This window comes from Mauremys mutica, chromosome 4 (assembly GCF_020497125.1).
Source record: "Mauremys mutica isolate MM-2020 ecotype Southern chromosome 4, ASM2049712v1, whole genome shotgun sequence".
NCBI classification, from domain to species: domain Eukaryota; kingdom Metazoa; phylum Chordata; order Testudines; family Geoemydidae; genus Mauremys; species Mauremys mutica.
In genome coordinates, this window is record NC_059075.1 from 29,496,625 (window position 1) to 29,520,408 (window position 23,784).

General features: G+C 42.4%; 1 protein-coding gene across 1 annotated transcript; it reads right to left on the reverse strand.

Moving 5' to 3' along the window:
- Positions 1-2,151: 2,151 nt before the first annotated feature.
- Positions 2,152-23,761, reverse strand: UBR7 (ubiquitin protein ligase E3 component n-recognin 7). The gene is given in 12 exon segments (XM_045014711.1): positions 2,152-3,576; positions 3,579-3,645; positions 4,836-4,897; positions 9,528-9,690; positions 10,092-10,223; positions 10,901-11,088; positions 13,311-13,416; positions 14,808-14,861; positions 18,264-18,359; positions 18,524-18,584; positions 19,681-19,814; positions 23,429-23,761. Coding segments are annotated over 12 exon segments (1,257 nt in total). The 5' UTR covers positions 23,594-23,761; the 3' UTR covers positions 2,152-3,547.
- Positions 23,762-23,784: the final 23 nt, after the last annotated feature.

Sequence of the window (23,784 nt, forward strand, 5' to 3'; positions counted from 1 at the left end):
AATCAACCTGGTCTTGACTAACCTCGGACCGTTGGGTGCTTGACCTAATTTCTTCGGGCTACTCCCTGCAATTCATGGCCCACCCCTTCCCCATCCCTCTTCAGGGACCATTCCCATGAGCAACTGCTTGTCCAGGTCAAAAACCTCTTGCACCTGGGGGCAGTGGAGGAGGTTCCTTGGGACATGAAGGGAAATGGGTTCTACTGCAGCTACTTCCTAATCCTGAAAGCAAAAAGGGGGCCTCAGACTTATCCTGGACCTGCATCGTCTCAACACTTCTCTCAAGAAGTTGAAGTTTTGCACGGTCTCCCTGGCCTCCATCATCCCCTCCCCCAAGTGGACCTGTTTGCATCCAGACAGAACAGAAAATGCGGACGGGGCAGGTAAACACACTGGGCCGGCCCCCCCAGGGGCTTTCCCTACAGCAGCAGTGACCCCTGTTTGAGAGCCTGCTCGAGTGCCTCTACCCACATGTCAAGGACCCTGTTCCTCGCTGGAACCTGATTCTGGTGCTGAAGTGGCTCACAGGACTCTCCCCTTTGAGCTTCTGGCTTCCTGCTCTTTTTTCCTGTCCTGGAAGGTCGCGTTCCTGGTCACAGTAACATCTACCTGACAGAGCTCTGAGATTAGGGTGCTCACCTCGGAACCACCCTATATGGTCTTTTACGAAGACTAGGTCCAGTTGAGTCCACACCTGGCTTTACTGCCAAAGTGGTCTGTTTCATATGAGCCAGGGCATTTTCTTGTCTTTTTTCCAAAGCCGCTAAGTTGGAGGAGGAGGAGTGTAGGCTGCATTCCCTAGATGTTAGGAGGGAGTTAACCTTCTACAGTGTAAGGACCAAGCCATTCCACAAGTTGACGCAATTGTTTGTTGCGGTGACCAACAGGATGAAAAGTTGCCTAGTGTCCACTCAAAGAATTTCTTCTTCGATCACCACCTGCATTTGCTACTGATATGATCAGGCTAAGGTGCCACCCCTGGAGATTATAACCGCCCACCTGACCAGGCCTCTTCAACAGCTTTTCTAGCCCAACTGCCTATCCAGGACATCTGTAGGGCAGCCACCTACGTCCCACTACGCACTTAGCCAGCAGGCCCGGGACAATGTTGGCTTCAGCAGGGCAGTACTACAAGCCACTGAACTTTGAACTCCAAGGATACTGCTTGTGAGTCATCTAGAATAGAATCGACATGAGCAAGCACTCAAAGAAAAAAAGTTACCTCCCTTTGTAACTGTTGTTCTTTGAGATGTGTTGTTCATGTTCATTCCATTACCCGCCCTCCTGCCCCTCTGTCAGAGTTGCTGACAAGAAGGAACTGAAAGGGCATAGGGTCGGTGGTACCTAATATACTGATGCATGAGTGTGGCAGTCGAGGGGGCGCCCCTGCTGCTCAGGCAAAAGTCTCTGACAAATGTGCATGTGGGTATGCACACCTAGAATGGAATGGACATGAGCAACACATCTCAAAGAAAGTTACAAAAGATAAGCAACCATTTTTTCTTTTTAAACCAGGAAGTAAGTTTTCATTTTGCCCACCAAGCTTTCCCAAGGTCATTTCTTATGTTGATCAGCCAATTGTTCTAACAAATACTAGCGCAAGACCTCACAAAGTCCATTCTCTGGAAAGTTTTTATTTAAACTGAGTCAGGCACCTCAGAAGCCAGTATCTCATCTGTAAGGGAAAGGGCTAAGATTTGTTCTGTGAGTATTGCAGATTTATTTTGCTACTTAAACATTTAAAGAGACTTCCATTCCAAAAATGGTTGGTTAAAGGCACTGTTGTTCTGAGTCTTCCCTAGTTTTTGTTTCAGTAAGATGCACTTGCTTGCTTTGGTTGAAATTACCTTTGGGCAAAGTTTGAAGTTGCTATTTAAAAACCAAGTACACTTACTTGATGCTGTTACCTTCTGGGCTTAGTGACTGCTTTAGTAGGACTGGATGAGGTACCTAGTTACTTTCCAATCAGCTGTTGTCCTTGCCTCTAGTTTCTTTGTACAGTGGAAGTCTCATGACTGTATACAGGAACTTGGCTAAAAACATATACACACCCACAGCCTTATTCCTGGGTTGAAAGATTTACTGTTCGGACTGGATGCACAAAGCCTAAACTGCACAACAGTAATTCTAAAAGCAACCATGACATGCAGCTTGTCTGAACAGTAATTTTATTTAAATTTTACAGAATCATTTTTGGAGTAGAACTGCGTCTCTAACTCCAGTAACAATTTCTACAAAAAGAGCATATACAGTACCCAGAAACAGTTTTAAAAGCAACTTGTCATATCTGCATAAAACAAACCAATTAACTGAGTATCTATTTCTGCCAAAACTAGGTTTTGCTAAGTGAGGCAGTCAAACAAAAAGCAATATGGTTGATGTAAAAGCAGACTCTGGGGAAAATACAAGCCCTTCAAGTACTATACATATCAACTGGGAGTATAAGATTAACCAATGTAAAAATTTTCTCAAGACTCTCAATTGTGGGTTTTAAACTAACATGTAAGTTCTGGTATTAAGTTTTGTTTTAAGGACTTCAGCTGTAGATTTGAGTCTTATGTCCAGTAACTACCCCAGTGGTTCCAAAAAGGTCACAAGTTTATATGGCAGCAAATAGGTTTTAAAATGTTACATTAACATATTCCTTTCTGACCTATCTTAAGCTGCTCTAGTTTTTAAATGTTTCAGTTTTTAAAACCCCCAAAAGCTTAGATTGTAACCTCCTAGTATCATTCCATTTACATTAATAGAATGGCTCAGTTTTAGCCTCTCACTAGAATGTAAGATGTTACTGTCCAATGAAACACGAACCAAGTTTTTCTAAAAAATAATAATGCTGTTGCTTGAAGACCAGTCCATGATTCCTTAATCTCCTCCTCCTCAGAAAATACACTTCCACAGCAACAACGGAGTTAGTCTGTGCAAGTACAATGCTATTTAAGTTCACATAATGACCTTACTTTTAAGCTGTGATTCTCCTCTAAGGGTTTAAACATACCTTAACGTTTAGAGAATTATGCCTATCATTCTGGTTAAACATTCCAGGTGAACAAGAACCCTCTGCCTTTGTATTGTAATCTTATGATAGTACCACTACACTAGAAGAGTTAGTATGGAAGTATTCAGACCAACAAAGCCACACTACAATGTAGATTTATTCCCAATACAGGGGCAGACAACCTTCTATCTTTAGTATGGTATATAGCTACAGGTACTAAAGTGAAACAGGTCAAAGGCTAAAAAAGACACAAAAGTTGTTTTAACAAGGACCAATTCACTCCCTCTGAAACAACACCAACTTAAGTATACTGACACTGTCTGAAATCTGCATGATAAGTTGCTATGCAGTGCACCTGTAACAAAGTTGGACATATGTATAAGCTACAAAAGTAAGAGAAGTATTTTATGGAACAGAGTGAATGAGCAGAATTGGAGAAGGCCTCTTGGAAAGCAGAATTTAGGGAAAGAGGTCAATATTAGCAAAGGTGCTGCTTCTATTTACTGAAGGATGGATTTTCCATTTGTCCGTATGAAAGTCAAAGCCTTTTCAGTCTAACTGCAGTAGTACTGCATCCTATTTGTCCGTCTTCTCTTGCGTGACTGAAATTCTTCAAAGAATTGCTGAATGTCCTCTCTTTTAACAACCTGATAATAAAATGAAACCCAAGTTGTAACAAACTAGTACAATAAAATACATATCTGGAAAAAGGACCACCTAACAGACAAGAACTACATGAGAGAAGTTTCTCAGGACAGTATTTGTAACACACACAAAACACACTACATCACCAGCAGTATCAAGGAATCCAACTTGTTAAGAACAATGGTCCTGACCTACCCAGTGCGAAAGCATAAATTCCACAATAAAAGCATGTGAACTCCCCCTCCCCGAATGGCAAAAAGAGCAGCCCCAAGGGAAAAGGAAAATATTAGTTCATAAGAGCTGGACAAGCATTTTACTTTTCTATCAGGAACTCTAATTACCAAGTGAAATAAGATGAGTGAAGTGATCTTTTATTGGAACAACTTCTGTTAGTGAAACAGACAAGCTTTCACGTTTACACAGTAAGCTCGAAAGTTTCTCTTTCGCCAACAGAAGTAGGTGCAATCAAAGAGATTACCTCACTCACCTTTACTCTCAAATATCCTGGGACTAACATTGTTACAGAAACACTACAAACAAAAATGAGATGGCAGTAGGACTGTAGGGGGTTGAAGTCTGCATAATACGCAGTGCCTGTATTTCAGCCAAGTTAGGAACAGAACCAAAAATGGTACCAAAATGTCTCAGCTGAGGTAGTCGGGGGAGAGGGGGGGAGACATGGCTTTGAAGGCACAAAGGAAGTTCAAGGTGCTGACTGACAATGGGATGTAAATGCCTTGAATAAAGTAGGATTGAATAGATCAAGTGTAGTAGTAACCTATTCTTGCTCCTTTATTAGCCTCTGTAACATTTCTTAAAGGACAAAAAAGATGTTTATGCAAAAAAAGTCATTAGATTATAAACAAAATAAATTAGTTGAATTTTTAAACTGCACTCATCAATACTTTAATATACTAATAATGGGTTGTTACAGAAGAGCCTAAAGATAAAGACATTATGTGCACAATTACAACGAGCCCAAGCAGTCTCTCAACAAACCTTTCCTTTACTTATGGCACATGCATTTTCTCAACTCTTAGTCAAAAATGAAGGTGACATTTCTTCATTCTCCTCTTTCCCCCTCCCCACTCCACTCCCCAAAAAAACTATGAAAATTTTAACCTGTCATAAAATAAGTTTTTTAAAAGAACTTGAGTTTTTTTCTAGAAAACACTGTTTAGTTATAGCTTACTGTTCCTTCATCTGCAAATCGCCTGAGATAATCAGTCAGTTCTGTCTTTAGGTCGTTGTATTCTGGAAGAAAAAAATGGAAAAAACCCCTCAACTGTATGCTTCAATGATTGCTTGCTATCTCCTCTTGATAACTAGTAACTGACTAGACTTGCTTCAGTAAATGGATTTCAAGTTTGGATTATAAATTAATGAAGAGCTGTGGAAGGCTTTATTCTAAGGTGGTTCTTAAATCTGCGTGTCCTCATACTCAACTTCACTTTGAGCAAAAGTTGCTAACTGTTAGAGCTGTGAGCGATGATGGCTTGTGACTTTGACAGGAGAAGCACAAGTCACAATAGTTGTATCCACCCCCACCCACTGAATAATAATGGCTATAAGATTATTAAATACACTGAAAAGATCACTCAATCAGTTTGCAGAGAAAGAAAAAGAAGAGTACTTCCAAATAACAAGACAGTTGGGACATTTTCATATTATTTTACATGCTGGCTTATTATTAAAGTCCTAAACATAGCTTGACATTGTTCAGCTAATCTCATCTCTCTATGAGCATTTTCATGCATTCAAATAGTGACTGCAGGCTATGTAACTATAATATAATCCCATCAACTGAAGAAAAAAAAAAGGCAACATTAGCACTTTAAACAACACAACTTAAACAACTGCTTTAAAAAAAGGTTTTATAATCAACTGGCAAATCAGAACCTGACAATCACATATTATTTAGTGGACTATTTGCTATAAAAATACAGTATCAAAAAGTCATTCAAAAAATTTCATGTCATAGCAAGAAACCGACATCCATTAAGTGACATAAGCTTACCTTATTCATATGGTGATGATCAGTCTCTTTTTTTGAAGCAAAGCGTGCAATAACATCATCGTACCAGGTCGGTTGCTTCTCCAGGGAAGACAACAGTTCTTTTTCAATGAATACTGTGGCCAGTGCAGTGAGACAACCCTGATCCATTGTGCTCAAGTATGTCTTGATGCGTTTAAGGCAAGAAAAGCTTCTTTTCACACTCACTGTTGTTGCTGGTAAAGTAGCAACTAAGCAAAAAAGCGGTACACTTCCTTAAGCACTTCAGAGCCCAGTTTCATTGATTAAGCGCAGCATGTTGCTAACAGAACGATTCTGAAACTGCTCATCTTTGAAAATGACACCAAACTCATTCTTGAGACGATATCTAAATCAAAGTAACTGCCATAAGAATTGGAGAGTGAGGTAAAAGCATCTGTGGGGGACTGTTTCCTGAAAACTGGAAAACATTGAGTCCGATAGCTCAATGGAGTGGAGGGCCTTTATGTCTATAAACCTGAGAGCCAGCTGCAGAATGATGTTATCAGTGATTTCATTGTATAGTTGTAAATACATTTTCTGACCATCTTCAGAGGATCCATCTTCCAAATCCAGCCTACACTTTTTTGGAGGGAAGGTAAGTCAGCGAGGGTAGTGGCTGCAGAATTAAACACTTCTTTGAACTCTTCTTTATGCAGATCACCAACCTTTGTGATTAACTGAACTTGCAAATTGCAGTAATCTACATCAGCCTTTTTCTGAAGAACATCACCGAGAATGTCAGTGATGCTGAAGATGTTACAGTAGGAGTATGGCAAGAAAAACTGGAAGTCGTTTAGTTTTGTAAGGTATCCTATGGCTTGTCACCGAGATTCTCCATCCCAACCACTGGCATTGACAATCTCCTGAAATACTTTGCAAAGTTTCTTTCTTTCTGAGACAATGGTATGTAGGACTCTGCTGTTTGGATGTCCATCAAACTGCACAGCGGGAAGGTATCCTTTGGCCCACAATTCAATTCAGCAGTTCACTGTGTTTGCTCGAGCGTGTAAAAAATGTGGAGAAGCCTTCCAAGGGTGCAAAAAAGCCACGGGTTTCTTTAATACACTGAGCCCCTTGCTGGAGAACTAAATCTAATTTGTGGGCAAAACCATGCACAAACAGAGCTTGTGGAGCCTCTTTTTTCATTAGGGCTTGCAGACCTCCCAGCTTACCAGTAATCACTACAGCGCCATCATATGAATGAGACAAGTTTTCTTTTGTAGTTGTATTTTAACAGCACTGAATTCAGAACCTGCTTCAAAGCAACTGTGGTTTGATTTGTATTGACATTTTTAAAGCCCATGAACCGCTCCTGTGTTTGCCCCTTCTTGTCCACGTAGCATAACACAAGTGGAAGCTGGCTTAAGTGAGAAATGTCAGTTTCATCTACTTCGCAAGCAAAAAAGCTGCACTCTTCAATCTCATGGTCAATGTAGGATATTATTTCTTCAGCCACACATTTGATCAATTTGTTTTGACAGGTCAGAAAAAATGGATGAATGTTTATTGCATTTTTCTGCCCATCTCTTGTCATGACAAAAAATATAATAAAGTTCCCTGCAATTACCCTGATCGAGAGATTGTTCCATCTCACAACAATAATGGAATGCAAGTTCTTGACAAGATAAAACAACTCAAATATAAATTAGTCACTTCAAAATCTCTGTTGTTCCTGACTTTCTTGTTGTGCTCTAAGATAGCAAGGCACTTTTGCTCACTAAGCAACACATCTATAGGAGTGCTTGCCTGCTCTAAGTGTTTTAAGGAAACTTCATTTTTTATGTGCTCTTGTGATGAGCTGTGTATAGATGTGCTGTGTGACACATTTTTCCAGTCCCAGTAACCTTCATTAGCCCACATGGTTTTTTTTAGTTGAAAGAAGCAAACAGGGCCAACAATATAATTTGTTACTCATAGCGCTGCCTGTTAGCCATTTACGAACTTTGTACCAAGATGTCTGAAATTGCTGCGTTCTTTTCCCGTCTTTCCTCAAGACCTCCACTGCTGGTGTTGTTCTGCCTTCCTTAATGATTGAACATCTCTCTTCTTGAGATCTTAATGAAAATCCTCCTCTTCTCAGGTCAAACACAATGTCATTTTCTAGAGCAGCCATTACTGAAAATTTTAAAATCTCAAATTCCAAACATATGTCACCAAGTTCAGAACTGTCCTCAACAGCTACAGTCCTGCCATGGCCTCAGTGGTTACCATAGCAACACCTTTATAAACTGACTTCTTGGTGTGGTAACAAGGCAGCTTCTTGAGGCACTATTAGCTTTACCAAGATTTGAGCCTCATGCAGCACTACATTCTTCTAACTTTTTGGCATTGCATTCCACTACTGGCAGTGAGTTGTGACAGATTTAAATCAAATCACAAGCACTTCTTGTGGAATTATATTAACTTTTTAATATAGGTGCTTAACTGTCTGTAAATCTATATTTATCAATTCGATAACCACTATGGAAAATATATCTTTCAGCTTTTAGGAATTCTTGGTTAGGCTGTGCCTCACTTGCCTGGGCTGACAAGCTGGCTGTGCCGAAAGCAAAGTGCTATCAACACTAAAAGAGATGGTTCAGAGAACATGGGATACAGATTCCAGTTCTAGCACTTGGCAAGTCTTCAGCTCATTCCACTGTTTCCTTACCAGATTCACAATACACCTCCCCACAGCAAGTTACATAAAGGAAGCTGTACCTTTCTGAATGAGAATTAACTGAGCAAGAATCAAGCAGTTTGTTCTGTTCTTGGAAATTTTAAAACTAACACACTGATTTTTAGGAGCAACCAAGCATGGACACATACTCTGACAACATCCCTGCGCCTGACATCACTGACAGATGCTTCCTACATAAGGGAATTCCCCTGTGCCTTGACCAACCAGCTTAAATGGGTATTTTAAGGACAAAATAAACCTGAGAATCAAGCCCTATGAATAAGTTAATACATCAATACTAGCTGTTCTTTATATGTGAACATTTGTTTAAACCCTCAAGGGTTTATTAGCTTAAGTTCACTGAAGCAGAACAGATTCTGCTCTGAGGTACAATACAGTCACACTGGCACATTGTGTTCTTCAGAAAAGTGGCAAGAGCATGAGTTAATACAATTGACAAAGTCTTCCGTGTAGGAGCCCTGACTGAGGACTCTGGCTTGTTGACCCAGAAATGCTCAAACATGTCAGATATAGTGCAGCCTCTTGCTGAGGGACTGTTGCACCATTTTTCAAGTACCTCCATCTTCATGTCTAGACACTGGACCAGAGTTTGGGTATACTCCACCGATAAGGGACAGAACACTGTCAGGAAATTCCATCTGCCCTGAAGCTGACAATTCCCCCGCCCCACACATAATGCATATAAGAAGCAAACGAAACTAAAATTAAGTGAGTGCTTGACTTCCTCATTCAGTCCCATACTTTTCACTGTTACCCCTCCCTACCTATTATCTACTTATAATGACAGCTGTGCAGGGCAGGGAAATTGTATTTGCGCTGTTGATGCTATATACATAATGTATGAACTCAGAAAACTAAGCTAGCTAATACTAACACGTCAACTTTTGAGAAGGAATTATCACTGCCGATCTGCTGAATTAGAAAACAAGCAGAAGTTTCTACAAAATCTGCTTCCTTAATATAAATAGTAACAATTAATAACAGGCGGAAGACAAAAACGTTCCAGGTTTCCTACAGAAATTTTTCTGGAGGTTAGTTTAACAGTCTCTTATAAGCTGCTTTTTAAAGAAACTGTTGCTATTTAAGTAGGAGGTCTATTAAATAGCTCCCTTAGATAAGCTATATATTTAACATGCTATGCTGAATTCTCAAAATAAAGTTATATTTACCACAGATGAGTTCTACTTGCTGGACTCTGTTCATGCTATTAAGCGTGTCCATTAAAGGATCTCTTCTGTCTGTTTCCTGGTCACTTGTACCTTTATTCTCATAGGCCAAGACAGTGTCACATTCATCAATCAGGAATTGGACATCCAGTTCTGAATACATTTTCTGAAGAGTAAACGTAAGTTATTATTTTCCAGGTTACAAACTTTACAGATCATTTGCCAACCTTTTAAGATCTCTCCCAAAGAAATTACATTTATCACATTATTTTATCAGCAAGTATCTCGGCCACTTCTTATGAATGCTTCCAGAACTGTGTTTACTTTAGACAGTAGGTAAATAAATACAAAATGTTCACAGGCTATTATATACTATTAATACTGAAGATGAGAAAGTCATCAGATAAGATCCACACTTGTTTCCTTAGGTTAGTGGAATGTTTTCCAGTAGATATTTACAGTCAGAACAAGGAAGTTTTACAAATTGTATTATGTATTGACTTCTCTTAGCAGAGTCTTCAAGGAGCTAATGTAAATGTTAGCCCAGAAAACAAAATGTATACATACTAAACAGTCTTTGCATGTGCACAATTTACTCCGCCAGTTAGATGGCCAAAAGGTGGCGGTATCCTTCTTTAGAGACTGCTTGGTCTGGAGTTCTCGCAGCTTACAGACCGGTTCATCACTTTTTGTAACTGTCTGAATTAAAATGAAACAAGTCAGTATATTTCACTCTTCTATTTCAAAGGGGTTTCATTTAGGTTTTTCCCCAGTTTGTCCATTTCTTAGCTACAATACTGTCCCCTGCTTTGATCCCTGTTTTTTTTTAAAAAGCTCCCTAATGTGTGTTCAGAGTAAAGTCTGAATTACAAGGACACTGCTGCATACCCAGGAGAATCACTAAAACTGTTACAGGCATCCATACTCTAAATTAATTGATTATCCTTCTTACAAATCAACATCAGATTCAATGCAAAAGCAATAAAGGGCTCAGAAATTAGATCTGAGCTAGCTTGATGGCACGGTTGCAGTGGGTGGTACCTTCCAGATTTAGAGGTGATCTCAGGCTGATCAAGCACCAAAAGGGGTGACATAAGAGGAGGAACGGAAGATCTTTGCTGAGCATACTGTATTCCTGTGTGCCCTGGCCTACTGGCTGATCAAGTGACGCATTAACCTTTCACATCAGTAGTTCCTGGCATGTCTACTGCAGTGGAGGCTGTGCTGGGATAAATACTACTCAGTTTGTGTAATTACGTAGATGAAGGATTGATAGGGAGCATGGACTATGTTTCCCTTCACAGAACCAAAAGAGGAGCTTTGCCCACACTAAACAGAGAGGGAACATAAGACAATAAGAAAAATGTGCAGTTTACCTCCGGACACTTAGAGCCAGAACTAGTAGATGGCTCATTATACTGCTCTACTTGCTCTTCCTCCTTGATCTTCCCTTGGTGATCTCCTCCACTTTCCTTTTTGATTTCTCTGTTCTGTTCTTCCGTTTCCTTGACATTCAGCACAATCCTTTCATCTTCAAGTGAGGTCACTTTGGTCACAGTAGGAACTAGAAAATGTATATCCATAACTACCATAAGCTTGCCAGTCAAAGAAAGCAGTTTCAGAATTTCTTTTGACACTGTAATGTCATACAAGTGCTCAAACTACACTGTACACTTCAAAAAAACAAGGTTATATTCTTGAGCTGTCTGGGGACCCCATGATCTCATTAAACAATAATACAACTGCTTAATCTTTTATCATAGCTTCCTCCTACCCACCACGCCTCCTCCCGCAAAAATAGTGTTACAGAACAAGTCACACTGAGTTTATTTTTTATTAACTGAAAGACTGATTTAAACTGCTTAACTGCTTTGTGCCTTCCCACTTCCAAAGCAGAAAAGAAAACCCTCATTGTGCTTTCATCCTGAAAGCCTAGAGTTTACTGGAAAATAACAGCGAAAACAGGGGGGGGGAATACCATGACCTCACAGGGTGCTGAACACCCCTAGGATGCTTGTCTTCCTTTGGGTATTTGAAATTCAATGGTATTTGTAAAAGTTGGATGGTAGCCAGGTACTTTCTCTAATTTTATTTTAGTATCGTTTATTCCCAATATACCCTTGAAATTATTTTTTTCAGACAAACAGATGGAAGAAACCAAGAACAATGTTTAATTTATTACAAAATACACTTTTAGAATGTTTACAGAGGTCTTAAAGACAAACAAAAGGAACAATATTCTGCGTGGAGGATGCAACAGTCTCCCAATTTTAGAGGCTTCTCAAAAACCAGACTGGTTTAAATAATAATTTCTCCATATATAATCTATAAAGTGTAATTATGAATCAGTTACAAATAAAATTAAGCAAACATACATAAGCATGTCACTCTCAAGCCCTGGAACTCTCTGTGGCAGATGCTCTCAAATTCTGGAGTGTGAAACACGTGACTGCTGCTCCTTAAGAGCACTGCTTCTCCCTCACTCAGTTCGCTTGTCACCAGGACAGCTGACATTGTCAACATAACTTTCTAGAGTGAGTGAATATTAACCAAAGCGATCAAACATTTCACTGAGAGCATGTACTACAGAGTCTGCTCCTTATTTTAGTTATTTTACCAGGGAAAAGCCTCGGTCATCTCTTTTCAAAGCAATCCTGGTGGATAGACCTCCACTAGCTTCCTTCATGATTTAGTGAAGCAATCTCAGCACCACAGTGCTAGAGCATATTATATAACTATGCTATGTGGCTCCCTGTATATAACAGGTTTACTTCTTTGACGTGTAATCAAGCGTATGCTCCATGCCATACCTATTCTAAGAAAAAGCACTGGTCATGTATTTATACTACAAGACAATTCCATGTATGAAATCCTTGTACATCAACCCCTTAGACACATCCTGAGGAGCCAACTTTTTATGACCTAACAGGTCATAATCAGCAATTGATATAATCAACCATTTGGAAACAAGCACCTTCAGCCAGCCACCTGCTCTGGAGCAAAGCAATCTAACGTAAGAACAGCCTTACTGGGTTAGACCAAAGGTCCATGTAGCCCAGTATCCTGTCTTCCAACAATGGCCAATGCTGGATGCCCCAGAGGGAATGAACAGAACAGGTAATCATCAAGTGATCCATACCCTGTCATGCCCAAAGTGAAGATGATTCCCTTTCTTTCTAGCTCCTACATTTTTTCTAATCCTGAAGGGAAGAATGTGCAGCAAAGAACACTAGGACTACTGTATTTATTTTGATTAGACAACTGGAGAGTTGTTTTCCCTAAGAGAGACCATGTCACAAAAAGAGCAAAGGGGAACTCTCCATATCCATTTGATGCAGAGTCACCCTTCAGGGTTCATTCACTGTTACTCCAACAACATCTCTCCCCCAACCTCTGTTTCCCAATATCTCCCCCCAGTGTTGTAATGTCTTTTCAGTAGTTTTGATTTAGCCTAGAATGTAAACTCCTGGGGGCAAGTATCAAGTCTTTATGTAATACTTGCCATAAATATCTACGGCGAGGAAATACACTTAACTACTTTCAAAACTAAAAAAAAAAGATTTAATAAAACTTAAGAATTAGGCCTTCCTTTTTTTATAAAGCACAAAACTTAGTTTCCACATAAGCTACTTTATTGCCTGAGGTTTTTGTCTAAGTAGTAACACAATTTCTTCAGCCCTGTCAGCAAATATCTGTCTTTCACTTGGATAGGCTTACGTGAGTTAAATCAGCTATGTTTGGGAGGTTTATAGAACAGAAATATTAGTACAGCTCTCCTAATTTTACCTGCTAACTGTGAAGTATATGCCCAAAGGAAAGCACAGCAATTCATGCAGGCCTGGCACACCATCTCATGGAAGTCCCCACTCTCAGGGGGAACTGCCCCAAGGTGCTGTCAAGAAGAAATAGGAACATATGACAGAGACATATTAGTTGCAAATTAATGGATTCTGCAGAGTGTTTTTGCTCTATGTTTAGTGGCAGAAAACAAGCATCATGTCCACCTCTTCCCTCATGTTTTCAGTATTCCCATTAGCAGTGTATTATCCCCCCTTTGTCCTCCATACCCTGCATCCATACTGCTAGAGGATGAGAGAGGACCAATCAAATTTAAGGAATGTATCCAGATTATTAGCCTCTCTTAAGTCTGGACTCTATCAGCCAAGAGAGCAGGAATACTTATGGATACTTCCAAACCTTGTCTATCCTAATAGGACAGATATCACACACTGCAGTTTTAATTAGCCCTCTTATTTAGTAATCTGAGATTCTCTCCTGGCTGAACAAGTTTTATAAAACATTGTATCCTTCTTCAGCTTCAGAATGGGATGAATATGAAAAGAGTTAGATACAAAATCTAAACTGTCTTCAAACAAACTGGTGAGAAACATCAAGATGATTAAAATAAATTGCCTCCATTTTCTTTTGACAAATCTGACCAATTTTTATAGTTAAACTAGAATATTCATCAAAAATACTTAATATCTTATACAAACATTTAGGAAAAAATAATCCTATAATTTATCTGAATCAGAAAGTCTATAATTAATGCAAGGTATACTATACCAACAATATTCCTATTTCATGTCTTTGTTTCAGGACTTCAACCATTCTACTTGCTTCTGTCTGGTTGGAATTTCCCAATCTACCCTTAGCAACATGATGAGCTGAACCCCTAAACCCTGCATAAAGCAGGTGATTTTCAAAGGCAACAATGTGACCTAGGCACCCAACTCCCATTTACTTTCAATGGTAATTCGGTGCCTTGCCCATTTGCCTTGAAAAATCTTCCCTAAAGTTCCTAATCGGGCACTGACTGTGCAGTTTGTTCCCTCCTACCCAAAATAAATATGGCTCTAAGTTAATGTCCCATCAAATGAGCTGTCATTCACCACAGATCATGATCACAGTTGATAACGGTGTGCTCAATAACTTCTCCAATTCCAATGGGAAACGCTATCATTCAGAACAGTCTTCCATAAAACATTAAAGTTTTAGATGTCTATAGTCACTTATTAGGACTAGTATATACATTAAGAGCAACCTTGAATAAAGAAGAGGTCCTCTCCAATTTGGGTACTAGTTCATTATGAGGACTGCCAGCATGAAAGAATAAAGATTTACGGTTTTTCGTACAGCCTGAAAAGAGCTAATCTGAAAACTCTTGCCCTGGTTCTCAAAAGATCCCTACCTACCTTTCCAAGTAAGATTTTCCCTAAGGAATACACTAATTTTAGCCTATTTCCAGGCAAGACGACAATTTTCTTAAATACATATCCTTACCCTTCCATGGAACCAGTCTTCACAAACTATGCACTGGATCATTTCATCTGGGATCTACAAGAATGGTTATATTATTAGCAATAATATCAACCTTCAAAGTTTCTCACAGGCCTTTAAGTGCCGTATATTCTAAAGAATATACAAGTGAATCACTTTCCACAGCGAGACACTTAAATTGCATGGCCATTATAAATACTTACCGCCTCAGCAGCCAAAGTTTTTAAGCACTTCTATTTTGTTATATTCTGGCTAGAGATTCCCAATTGTCTAACAAGGTTATTGTTCCATTATCGCCAGATATGTTCTCTGTGACATTCTGCACCCCAAATTTACCATTGTGATGTAATTATGATATGTTTTGTATAAAGTATGCCTTGTGAGGTATCATTCTAAAAAGTCTTGATCTGCTAAACATTAATATCTCATTGGATTATATGTGCTATCATTGTACATGAAGTTAAGAAGTTTTGCTATTTATGTGTTACTGAAAAATGTGAAGTTAGAAACACCCACAACTAGCCTTTCGGGTACAACAATGAAAAAGCTAGACAGTACTAATGGCCCATCAGCTAAGACAATGGAAGATCTTATCCTTACCAGTACTTTTCTATGAACTGGGTTGGGAACCTGACCTGGAACAAGAGTTTCCTGCCATATGGAAAAACTATACAAGAGGGAAGTGACCTCATGACTAGGAATCATTCCCCTACAAGACAACACTTGGAAACACCAGAGGAACAAAGACTGAACTGAGGAAGGGGGTCCCAGGTGGGAAAGAAAAAAGCCCTGCCTGTGTAAGGAAGCTAAAATCTGCTTGTATCATCAGTCAGGGTGAGATATTGCTGATTCAAATCTAGTTTGTATGAGACAGATTGCAATTTTGTTTAATTTCCTAGGTAACCTGCTTTGATCTGTTTGCTATCACTTATAATAACTTAAAATCTATCCTTCTGTAGTTACTAAACTTGCTTTTTGTTTTATCTTAACCAGTGTGTTTTTAAGTGAAGTGTCAGAATCTTGGCTGTTAGCAATGGCTGTTGCATATCTTCCCCCTATCGAGGGGGAAGCAGACTAATTTAATGATCTTGCACTCTCCAGAACCCTGTGCAGTGCAACATGGTATAATTCTGGGTTTATACTCCAGTAGGGGTGCAAGGCTGAAGAGCTGGGAAATTGGCTGGTGCCTTCACTGTCAGTCCATGAGTGGCTTAGGTAAAGCACTCAGGTGAGACAGTCAGGTGTGGCGCACTACCTGCTGTCTTGTTGGGTGATAACAGGGCCTGGCTGGGTATCACCAGCAGAGCAGTGTGGGAGGCCAACCCAGTTGAATGGTATGGGGGCACAGCAGTTCCAATGGCTTCCAGGCTTCACCCCGGGGATGACAACCAGTCTCTCTCTCTCTCACACACACACACACATTAAATCTTCACTGCAGTGCACTTATGACCCCTTTCTCATAACTGGAAGCGTATAAATAATGGACACAGCAGTAGAAGCAGGAAGTTAGGAGTCTCATCCGGTTTGCAGTAGGAGAGCTAGACCTGCTAATTCAACTTTAGAATTCTGTCAAACATAATACAAGACAATCTGGTTTATTATAAAACGTTGTTTTTAAATAATCCATTTGCCCATTATTATAAAGTGCTAAATGCCCTAAAACTTGGCAGAGTTGATGGTGTACTGTACTTCAAAATTATGGTGTTTGTCTTATTAATTTATACATTCATATGGGTCTGACAAGAAACCAGATGTTTGTTTTCCTGCATTTGCTATTTTGGTATTGCCTATTCCCAAGATGCCCTCTGTGACAAGAATTCACTATTTCTTATACAATTATAGTGTAGTAATATTTCATATTATTAAAAAATACAGCATATTTAGCAAAATATTATAAACACACTCTAACTTTCCTTATCCATTGAAGAGGTAAGAGATAGACTACTTATAATCCAATATTTTGAAGAGAAAAAAAAAATCTGAAATGTTATGTGCCAGTCGCGTAAAGCGGTGAATTTTAATTCAGATATGACTGCTTCATAATGTACAATACCAGTGCTGGGAACTTTGATATGGGATATGTTTTTTATCATTCACTTCTTAGAGACTGTGCTTTGTTATTTAATAATTGGAGGGGTATTTTATTATTATTTTGAATTTTCAGGTGAACAAATACAGAGTTGGGACATTATAAGAAAAAAATAATTGGAAATCCAAGACTAACGCACAAGCTGACTCACTTTATTGAGGGAACTGCCCAGCATTAATTTATCAGGATATGGGGGTAAAACGAAACATGATTTTATCTGTTGATGGGGGGCTGGCCCTTCATTTAAGTTTTTGAATAGGGAAACAGCATTAATTTATTGCCCGTGTTCCTTGTCTATTTTCAAGGCAAAACACATTGTACTCTTAAAACACTGTCCAAATGCAGACTACTATATAAAATGATTAACAAAAGTAACACAGCAGGTAAGATCTCTCTATTAAGATGGAGTCCATCTATGGAAGAATTTGAGGATCATAGTTCTACATAAGAACAGCCATACTGGGTCAGACCAAATATCCATCTAGCCCAGTATCCTGTCTTCTGACAGTGGCCAATGCCAGGTGCCCCAGAGGGAATGAACAGAACAGGTAATCATCCAGTGATCCATTCCCTGTCACTCATTCACAGCTTTTGGCAAACACAGGCTAGGGGCACTCATCCCTGCCCATCCTGGCTAATAGCTATTGACGGACCTATCCTCCAGGAATGTATCTAGTTCTTTTTTGAACCCTGTTATAGTCTTGACCTTCACAACATCCTCTGGTAAAGAGTTCCACAGGTTGACTGTGTGTTGTGTGATGAAATACTTCTTTTTGTTTGTTTTAAACCTTCTGCCTATTAATTTCATTTGGCGACCCCCTAGTTCTCGTGTTATGAGTAAATAACACTACCTTATTTACTTGCTTCACACCAGTCATGATTTTATAGACCTCAATAATATCCCCCCTTAGTCATCTCTTTTCCAAGCTGAAAAGTCCCAGTCTTATTAATCGCCTCTCATATGGAAGCCGCGCCATATCCCAATCATTTTTGTTGACCTTTTCTGTACCTTTTCCAATTCCAAGATACCTTTTTTGAGATGGGGCAACCGGATCTGCATGCAGTATTCAAGATGTGGGCATACCATGGATTCATACAGAGGCAATATGAAATTTTCTGTCTCATCTATCCCTTTCTCAAATTCCCAACATTCTGTTAGCTTTTTTGAGTGGATGTTTTCAGAGAAGTATCCATAGTGACTCCAAGATCTCTTTCTTGAGTGGTAACAGCTAATTTAGACCCCATCATTTTTATGTATAGTTGGGATTATGTTTTCCAATGTGCATTACTTTGCATGTATTAACATTCTATGTAGAAAAAAAGTCTGTGCACTTTATCCATAGTATTATTACTGATTGTGCATTTCTTACCTCATCTTCAGGATCAGGATATGGTCTTTTACAAACACAGTATAATCCATAGAAGTTGTGATTATACTTATTGCCTGAATTCACTTTTCCCTTTTCCTAGAAGGGAAATAGGATATATGTTTTAATGTACAACCTGGTGAAAAAACATGAACATTATTGAGAGACTGTACAATCTGAAGACAATTCTTATCCTATTCAAACCTCCTAAGAAATGACCCACATGCTATCTTGAAAATATAAAGATTAGTGTCTAAACTTACCGGAAATAGCTTGCACTGCAAATTTTTGAATTTGCTGTTTCCACAGTCACAGCGGAAGTTTCTGGAAAGAGAGAGACATAATAGTTCAGATTGTTTATGCTGTCTTAAAATAATGTCTTATTCTTATAAGTGCTCCTTATTTAGAACCATGAAGTGCTCTCACAAGCACAAAAACAAAAACATATGTGAAAATTGGCTAGACTGTCCTGAAGCCTTACCATCTCATGCTGTGGTCCTGTCAGATCCCAGCTCAGCAGTGTTGAGTTACATCAGTATTTGGTTGGGAAACCTCAATGGAAGATCTAATTGTTGCTGCTGTAACTACTCACATGCATAAAGGCAAGCACGTGTTTTAGTGTTTGCAAGACTGGGGCCTAAGTTAGTTGGATGTCATGAGAGCCTGTGCTACTGGAGATACTGTCTTTTGGATGAGAGATGCAACTGAACTCCTTCCCACCTATGATCAGTCAAGGTCACACTGAAATGTTTGTATTAACAGGGGTATTAGTTGGGGTGCTCTGGGAAAATTCTCCTTTGGACAATTCATCTGCCTACCAAAGATTCAGTTTCAATACATTCTGATGATAATCTTCACTTAATATATTCAAATATTTTTCTACTTTAACCTACATGGTTGGTTAGTAGTGCTGTGCTTTGTTGAACAGCCATTACATTCTATCCCAGAGGTGGCTGCATGCTAATGATTAGCACTGTGCACACTACGTATTTTACTTGATTCAGATAGATGTGGTGGGCCTTAATATTTAGAATGTTCTTTACAACGAATAAAAGTGCTTATAAAACATGTGAGCAAAAATACTTTATAATTTAACAGAGGAGCACAATCTGTACTTTGGAAATAAGTTTTTTGAGATCAATGTTGTTTTTTTCTGAAATCCACTCCCTCCAAACCCATGTAGTAATTGCTTTAATGAAAGGACCCAAATGTACTGTGTACTTCTTCAGTACCATTTCTGCCTCTGCAATCAGCAATCGCTTTCCACATCACAGATTAACACCTCTTTAAGAAGATGGGCACTTAGCATAAAGGCACAGACTACTTTTTGGTGTGATGCTTCACTTCTTCACAATATGACAAAGAAAAAGAAGTGTGTCAGAAATTACTCCGATATCTCCCCTCTCTAAAAAAGCTTTACCTTTTTGTATATAGTTCAAATAACTTGTGTGTGCCATGACATTCATAACTGCAGGCTAAACAGATTCCTGCTGGTTCTTCTCCTGGTGGGGTGCAAGTACTGCAGGCATACAAGGCTTGTCTTTTTACAGCACCCTACAAAGACAAGATAAATGACTACAGAAATGCAGAGAGATGCAAAAATAATTGAAGGAAGATAATTTGCTGTTGAAGTGAAGTAGTAAATGCAGTTTGTGTCAGAAGAACTGGATTTAGGACACGGGTGGGGAAACTTTTTGGCCTGAGGGCCACATCAGGGTGGGGAAATTGTATGCAGCACCATGAATGTAGGGCTGGGGTGCGGGAAGCCGTATAGGGTGTGGGAGGGGTGCGATGTGCAGGAAGAGGCTCAGGGCAAGGGGCTGGGGCAGAGGAGGGGTGCATGAGGGGGCTCAGGGAAGGGGGTTGGGATGCAGAAGGGGGTGCACAGTGTGGGAAGGGGCTCAGGGCAGTGGTGCAGGGAGGGGTGCAGGTTGTGGCAGGGGCTCTGGGCAAGGGTTGGGGTGCAGGAGGGGAGCGGGGTGTGGTGGGGACTCTGGGCAGGGGGTTGGGGTGTAGGAGGGGTGCGGCAGGGAGCTTAAGGCTGGGGTGCAGAAGCAGTTCAGGGTGTGAGCTCAGGCCCGGCGCCGCTTACCTGGAGCGGCTCTGGGATGGCAGCGGCATGTAGCTGGCACCATGTCCCTTGGCCGCCCCCCCGGGGGGGTGGTAAGAGGGCTCAGCACGCTGTCCTCGCCTGTGAGTACCTCCCCCAAAGCTCCCCCTGGCCGCAATTCCCCAGTCCCAGCCAATGACAACTGCGGGGGGCAGTACCAGCAGGTGAGGGCAGGATGTGGAACCGTCTGCCCCCTCTCCCAGGGGCCTCAGGGACGTGGTGCTGGCCACTACCAGGAGCGGCGTGGGGCCCATGGCCCCACAGGGGTGGCAATCCCGTGGGCCGTATCCAAAGCCCTGAGGGGCCGTATCCAGCCCACAGGCCTTATCCAAAGCCCTAAGGGGCCGGATCCAGCCCACAGGCCGTACTTTGCCCACACCTGATTTAGGAGCAGGTTGGTATTTGGGGGGCAATCTGGCACTGGGTGCAAAAACAACAAGGCATTTTGTTAGTGCATTCACAAAATTGCCAAGTGCCTTCTTGTAGTACAAAATGCTGACCTATGAATGGCTCTTTAAAAGGGGATAGACTAGGATAAATGCAATGAGGATGTGAATATGTTTCCTAGTCCTGGAAATGCAATTTTTTCTTCATGAAAAGGCTCTTGCAATACGTGAGACGCACTGTGAGCCACACCAGGGTTTGCGTCTCATGAACCAAGCCCTGTACTTAAATAAATAGGGAGTGGGATAATTTGTTGAAAGAACAAGGAGTACTTGTGGCACCTTAGAGACTAACACATTTATTTGGGCATAAGCTTTTGTGGGCTAAAACCACCTTCATCGGATGCATGCAGGGCTGGCTCTAGGTTTTTTGCCACCCCAAGCAAAAAAAAATTTGGCTGCCCCCCATCCCAGCCCTGGGCTCCCCCCGAGACCCCTGTGCTGCCCCAACCCTGGGCTCTCCCACCCACACCCCCTGCTGCCCCAGCGCTGGGCTTCCCCTTCCCCCCCCCACCAGTGCCCTTCCCCCACCCCCCTGCCACCCCAGCCCTGGGGTCCCCCCTTGCCCCCCACCAGTACCCCCCCACACCTCCTGCCGCCCCAGCCCTGGGCTCTCTGCCTCCCCCTCCACCTGCACCCTCCTTCCGCCGCAGCCCAGGGTCACTGGTAACTCGCTCCTGGGCCGGTTATTCAGCAGGAATTTTGGACTTGCACAAAACACAGACAGGATTGGTTCCCATATGGTTACAAAGCTGCATTAAAGTGGAACAATTTTCAGCTTGTGTGATTGGAGGATATCTGGATGCATATTATAACACTGTCCTCCATAATATGAGGAAAAGTTGAGGTGCCTTTATTATTCTTTTGTTCCACTCTTTCTTTCTATGGGGAATTTGCCGATGCAATATCACTGTCTTCCTTTTAAACAAACAAACAAAGGCTGTTGAAAATAGCAATTCCAGTCCTAATAACCACTGGGAAGCATTTCTTGCTTAATTTTATCCTACAAAAATTTTTCTACAGCAAGTTACAGTGGATCAGTATATTTGATTTGGGAGAAATGAAGTAACAGCTGCCCAAACTGAGCTTGAGCATTCCTGAATTTTGAGGTGTTCAAATCTGGAAGGCAGGTGCTGTGTGTGTGGAAGGGGATGGGGGGGGCTGTGGGCTCCACGGGGGAGCACTGCAGCATGTGTGCAGCAGCGTGTCTGGCGCTGCTCAGAGCCAGATACGCTAGTCTGAGTGGCACGGTAAGGGGGCTGGGAGGTTGGAGAGGGGGCAGAGGGTTCAGGGGGGCAGTCGGGACAGGCAGTGGTTGGATAGGCATGGGAGTCCCAGGGATTTGTCAGGGGATAGGCGGGGGGGGTCCTAGGGGGGGATCTCAGGAGGGGACAGTTGGGAGAAGAAGAAGGGAGGCTTAGATAGGGGTGGGGCCCCAAGGGGCAGTTAGGGGCAGGGGTCCCGGGAGGGGGCAATCAGGGGACAAGGACCAGCAGCGCTTAGATAGGGGGTGGGCTCCTGGGGGGCAGTTAGGGGCAGGAGTCGTGGGAGGGGGTGACCAGGGGACAGGGAGCGGGGGGGAGTTGGATGGGTTGGGGTTTCTGTGGGGGGCAGTCGGAGGGAGTGGCTGGTGGCAGGGTGGGGCTTCCCTCCCCATGGAGTGCCCTGTTTTTTGAATGTTAAAATATGGTCTCCCTACCATTCACAGCACTCACAGCACGCTGCCGCATGAGGTCCCCCTCCTTCCTTTCCAGTTGGTAGTGGCCAAGGAATGCTGGGAAATGTAGTTCTTCCCTGATCCAGGGCTGGCTCTATAGGCAGGGAGCTAACCAAGGAACTACAGCTCCCAGAGCCCCCTGTTGGTTCTCAGCTCCGGTGCTAGATCCCTGCCACCCCTGCAAATGGGCTGCCCCAAGCAGGTGCTTGCTTTGCTGGTGCCTAGAGCCGCCCCTGAATGCATGCATGGAGAGGAAGCTATGGGTTAAGCGTTTTCAGAGCGAGGCAAAGTACTGTGGACACCAAGCCCTCTATTTATCCACAGAGCAGGCAGAGACCCCAACTTTGTCTCCCACCAATGCCCATCACATAACAGTTGCCGACAACTACATTTTGTCTGATGGGGTAAACTCTTGAATTGGGATGTTGTGGGGCCCCACGATCAGCCTGCAAACCATGCGTGGGAGAGAGAAAGAGCACAGAAAGGCACCCTACCAAAGACAGGGTTTCCCAAAATACAAGGATGTTGGACCTCTCCCTCTGCCCCAGAGGGACCAACTCCACAGTCCAGCTTTGCCCCTGAGCTTGCCACAAAGGGGGCACCGAGTGCATGGCAGAGGGGGAGGCCAAGCACCCCCCCCCCACCCCCGAGTGGCACTTGCTGGGCTCTGGCTCCATAAGGATCCCACCTACGGACTCCTGAAGAAAATCAAAGACTAAACCTCACCCCAACGCTGCCCCGCGACAGCCTCACCACACCACCCCCCCCCATCGCAACCCCGCTCGCACTTGTCCCGCCCGGGGGAGCCGCTCCCAGTGCACCTCCCTTGGCCCCGAGCCCGTCCCCGCCGTTTCTTCTCCGCCTGCAGGAGGCTCCCGGCCCGGCCCCGCCCCCTCACCTGGGAGTAGCTGCAGCGCTCGTGATCGCTCCCACCCAGCACCGCCCGCGCCTCCTTCTCGAGCTCCTCGTTCTCCGCCAGCACGTCAGCCAGGGAGACCACGGGCTCCTCCGGGGCCGCCGCGCAGCCGCCCGCGGGCTCAGCGCCCCCGGCCGCGGCCTCCATCGCGGGATCCGACCGAGGCAGACACGGCACAAGGCGGGAAACGAGACCCAACGCTGGGGGGCGCCGCCACAACGGAAGCGGAACTGCCAACACGCCACGTGACGCGGGAAACCGCAAAACCAGGGTTCAGCGCGTGACACGGGCAGACGGGGCACATAGCAACAAGTCACAAAGGGTGGGGCGGGGCTGGG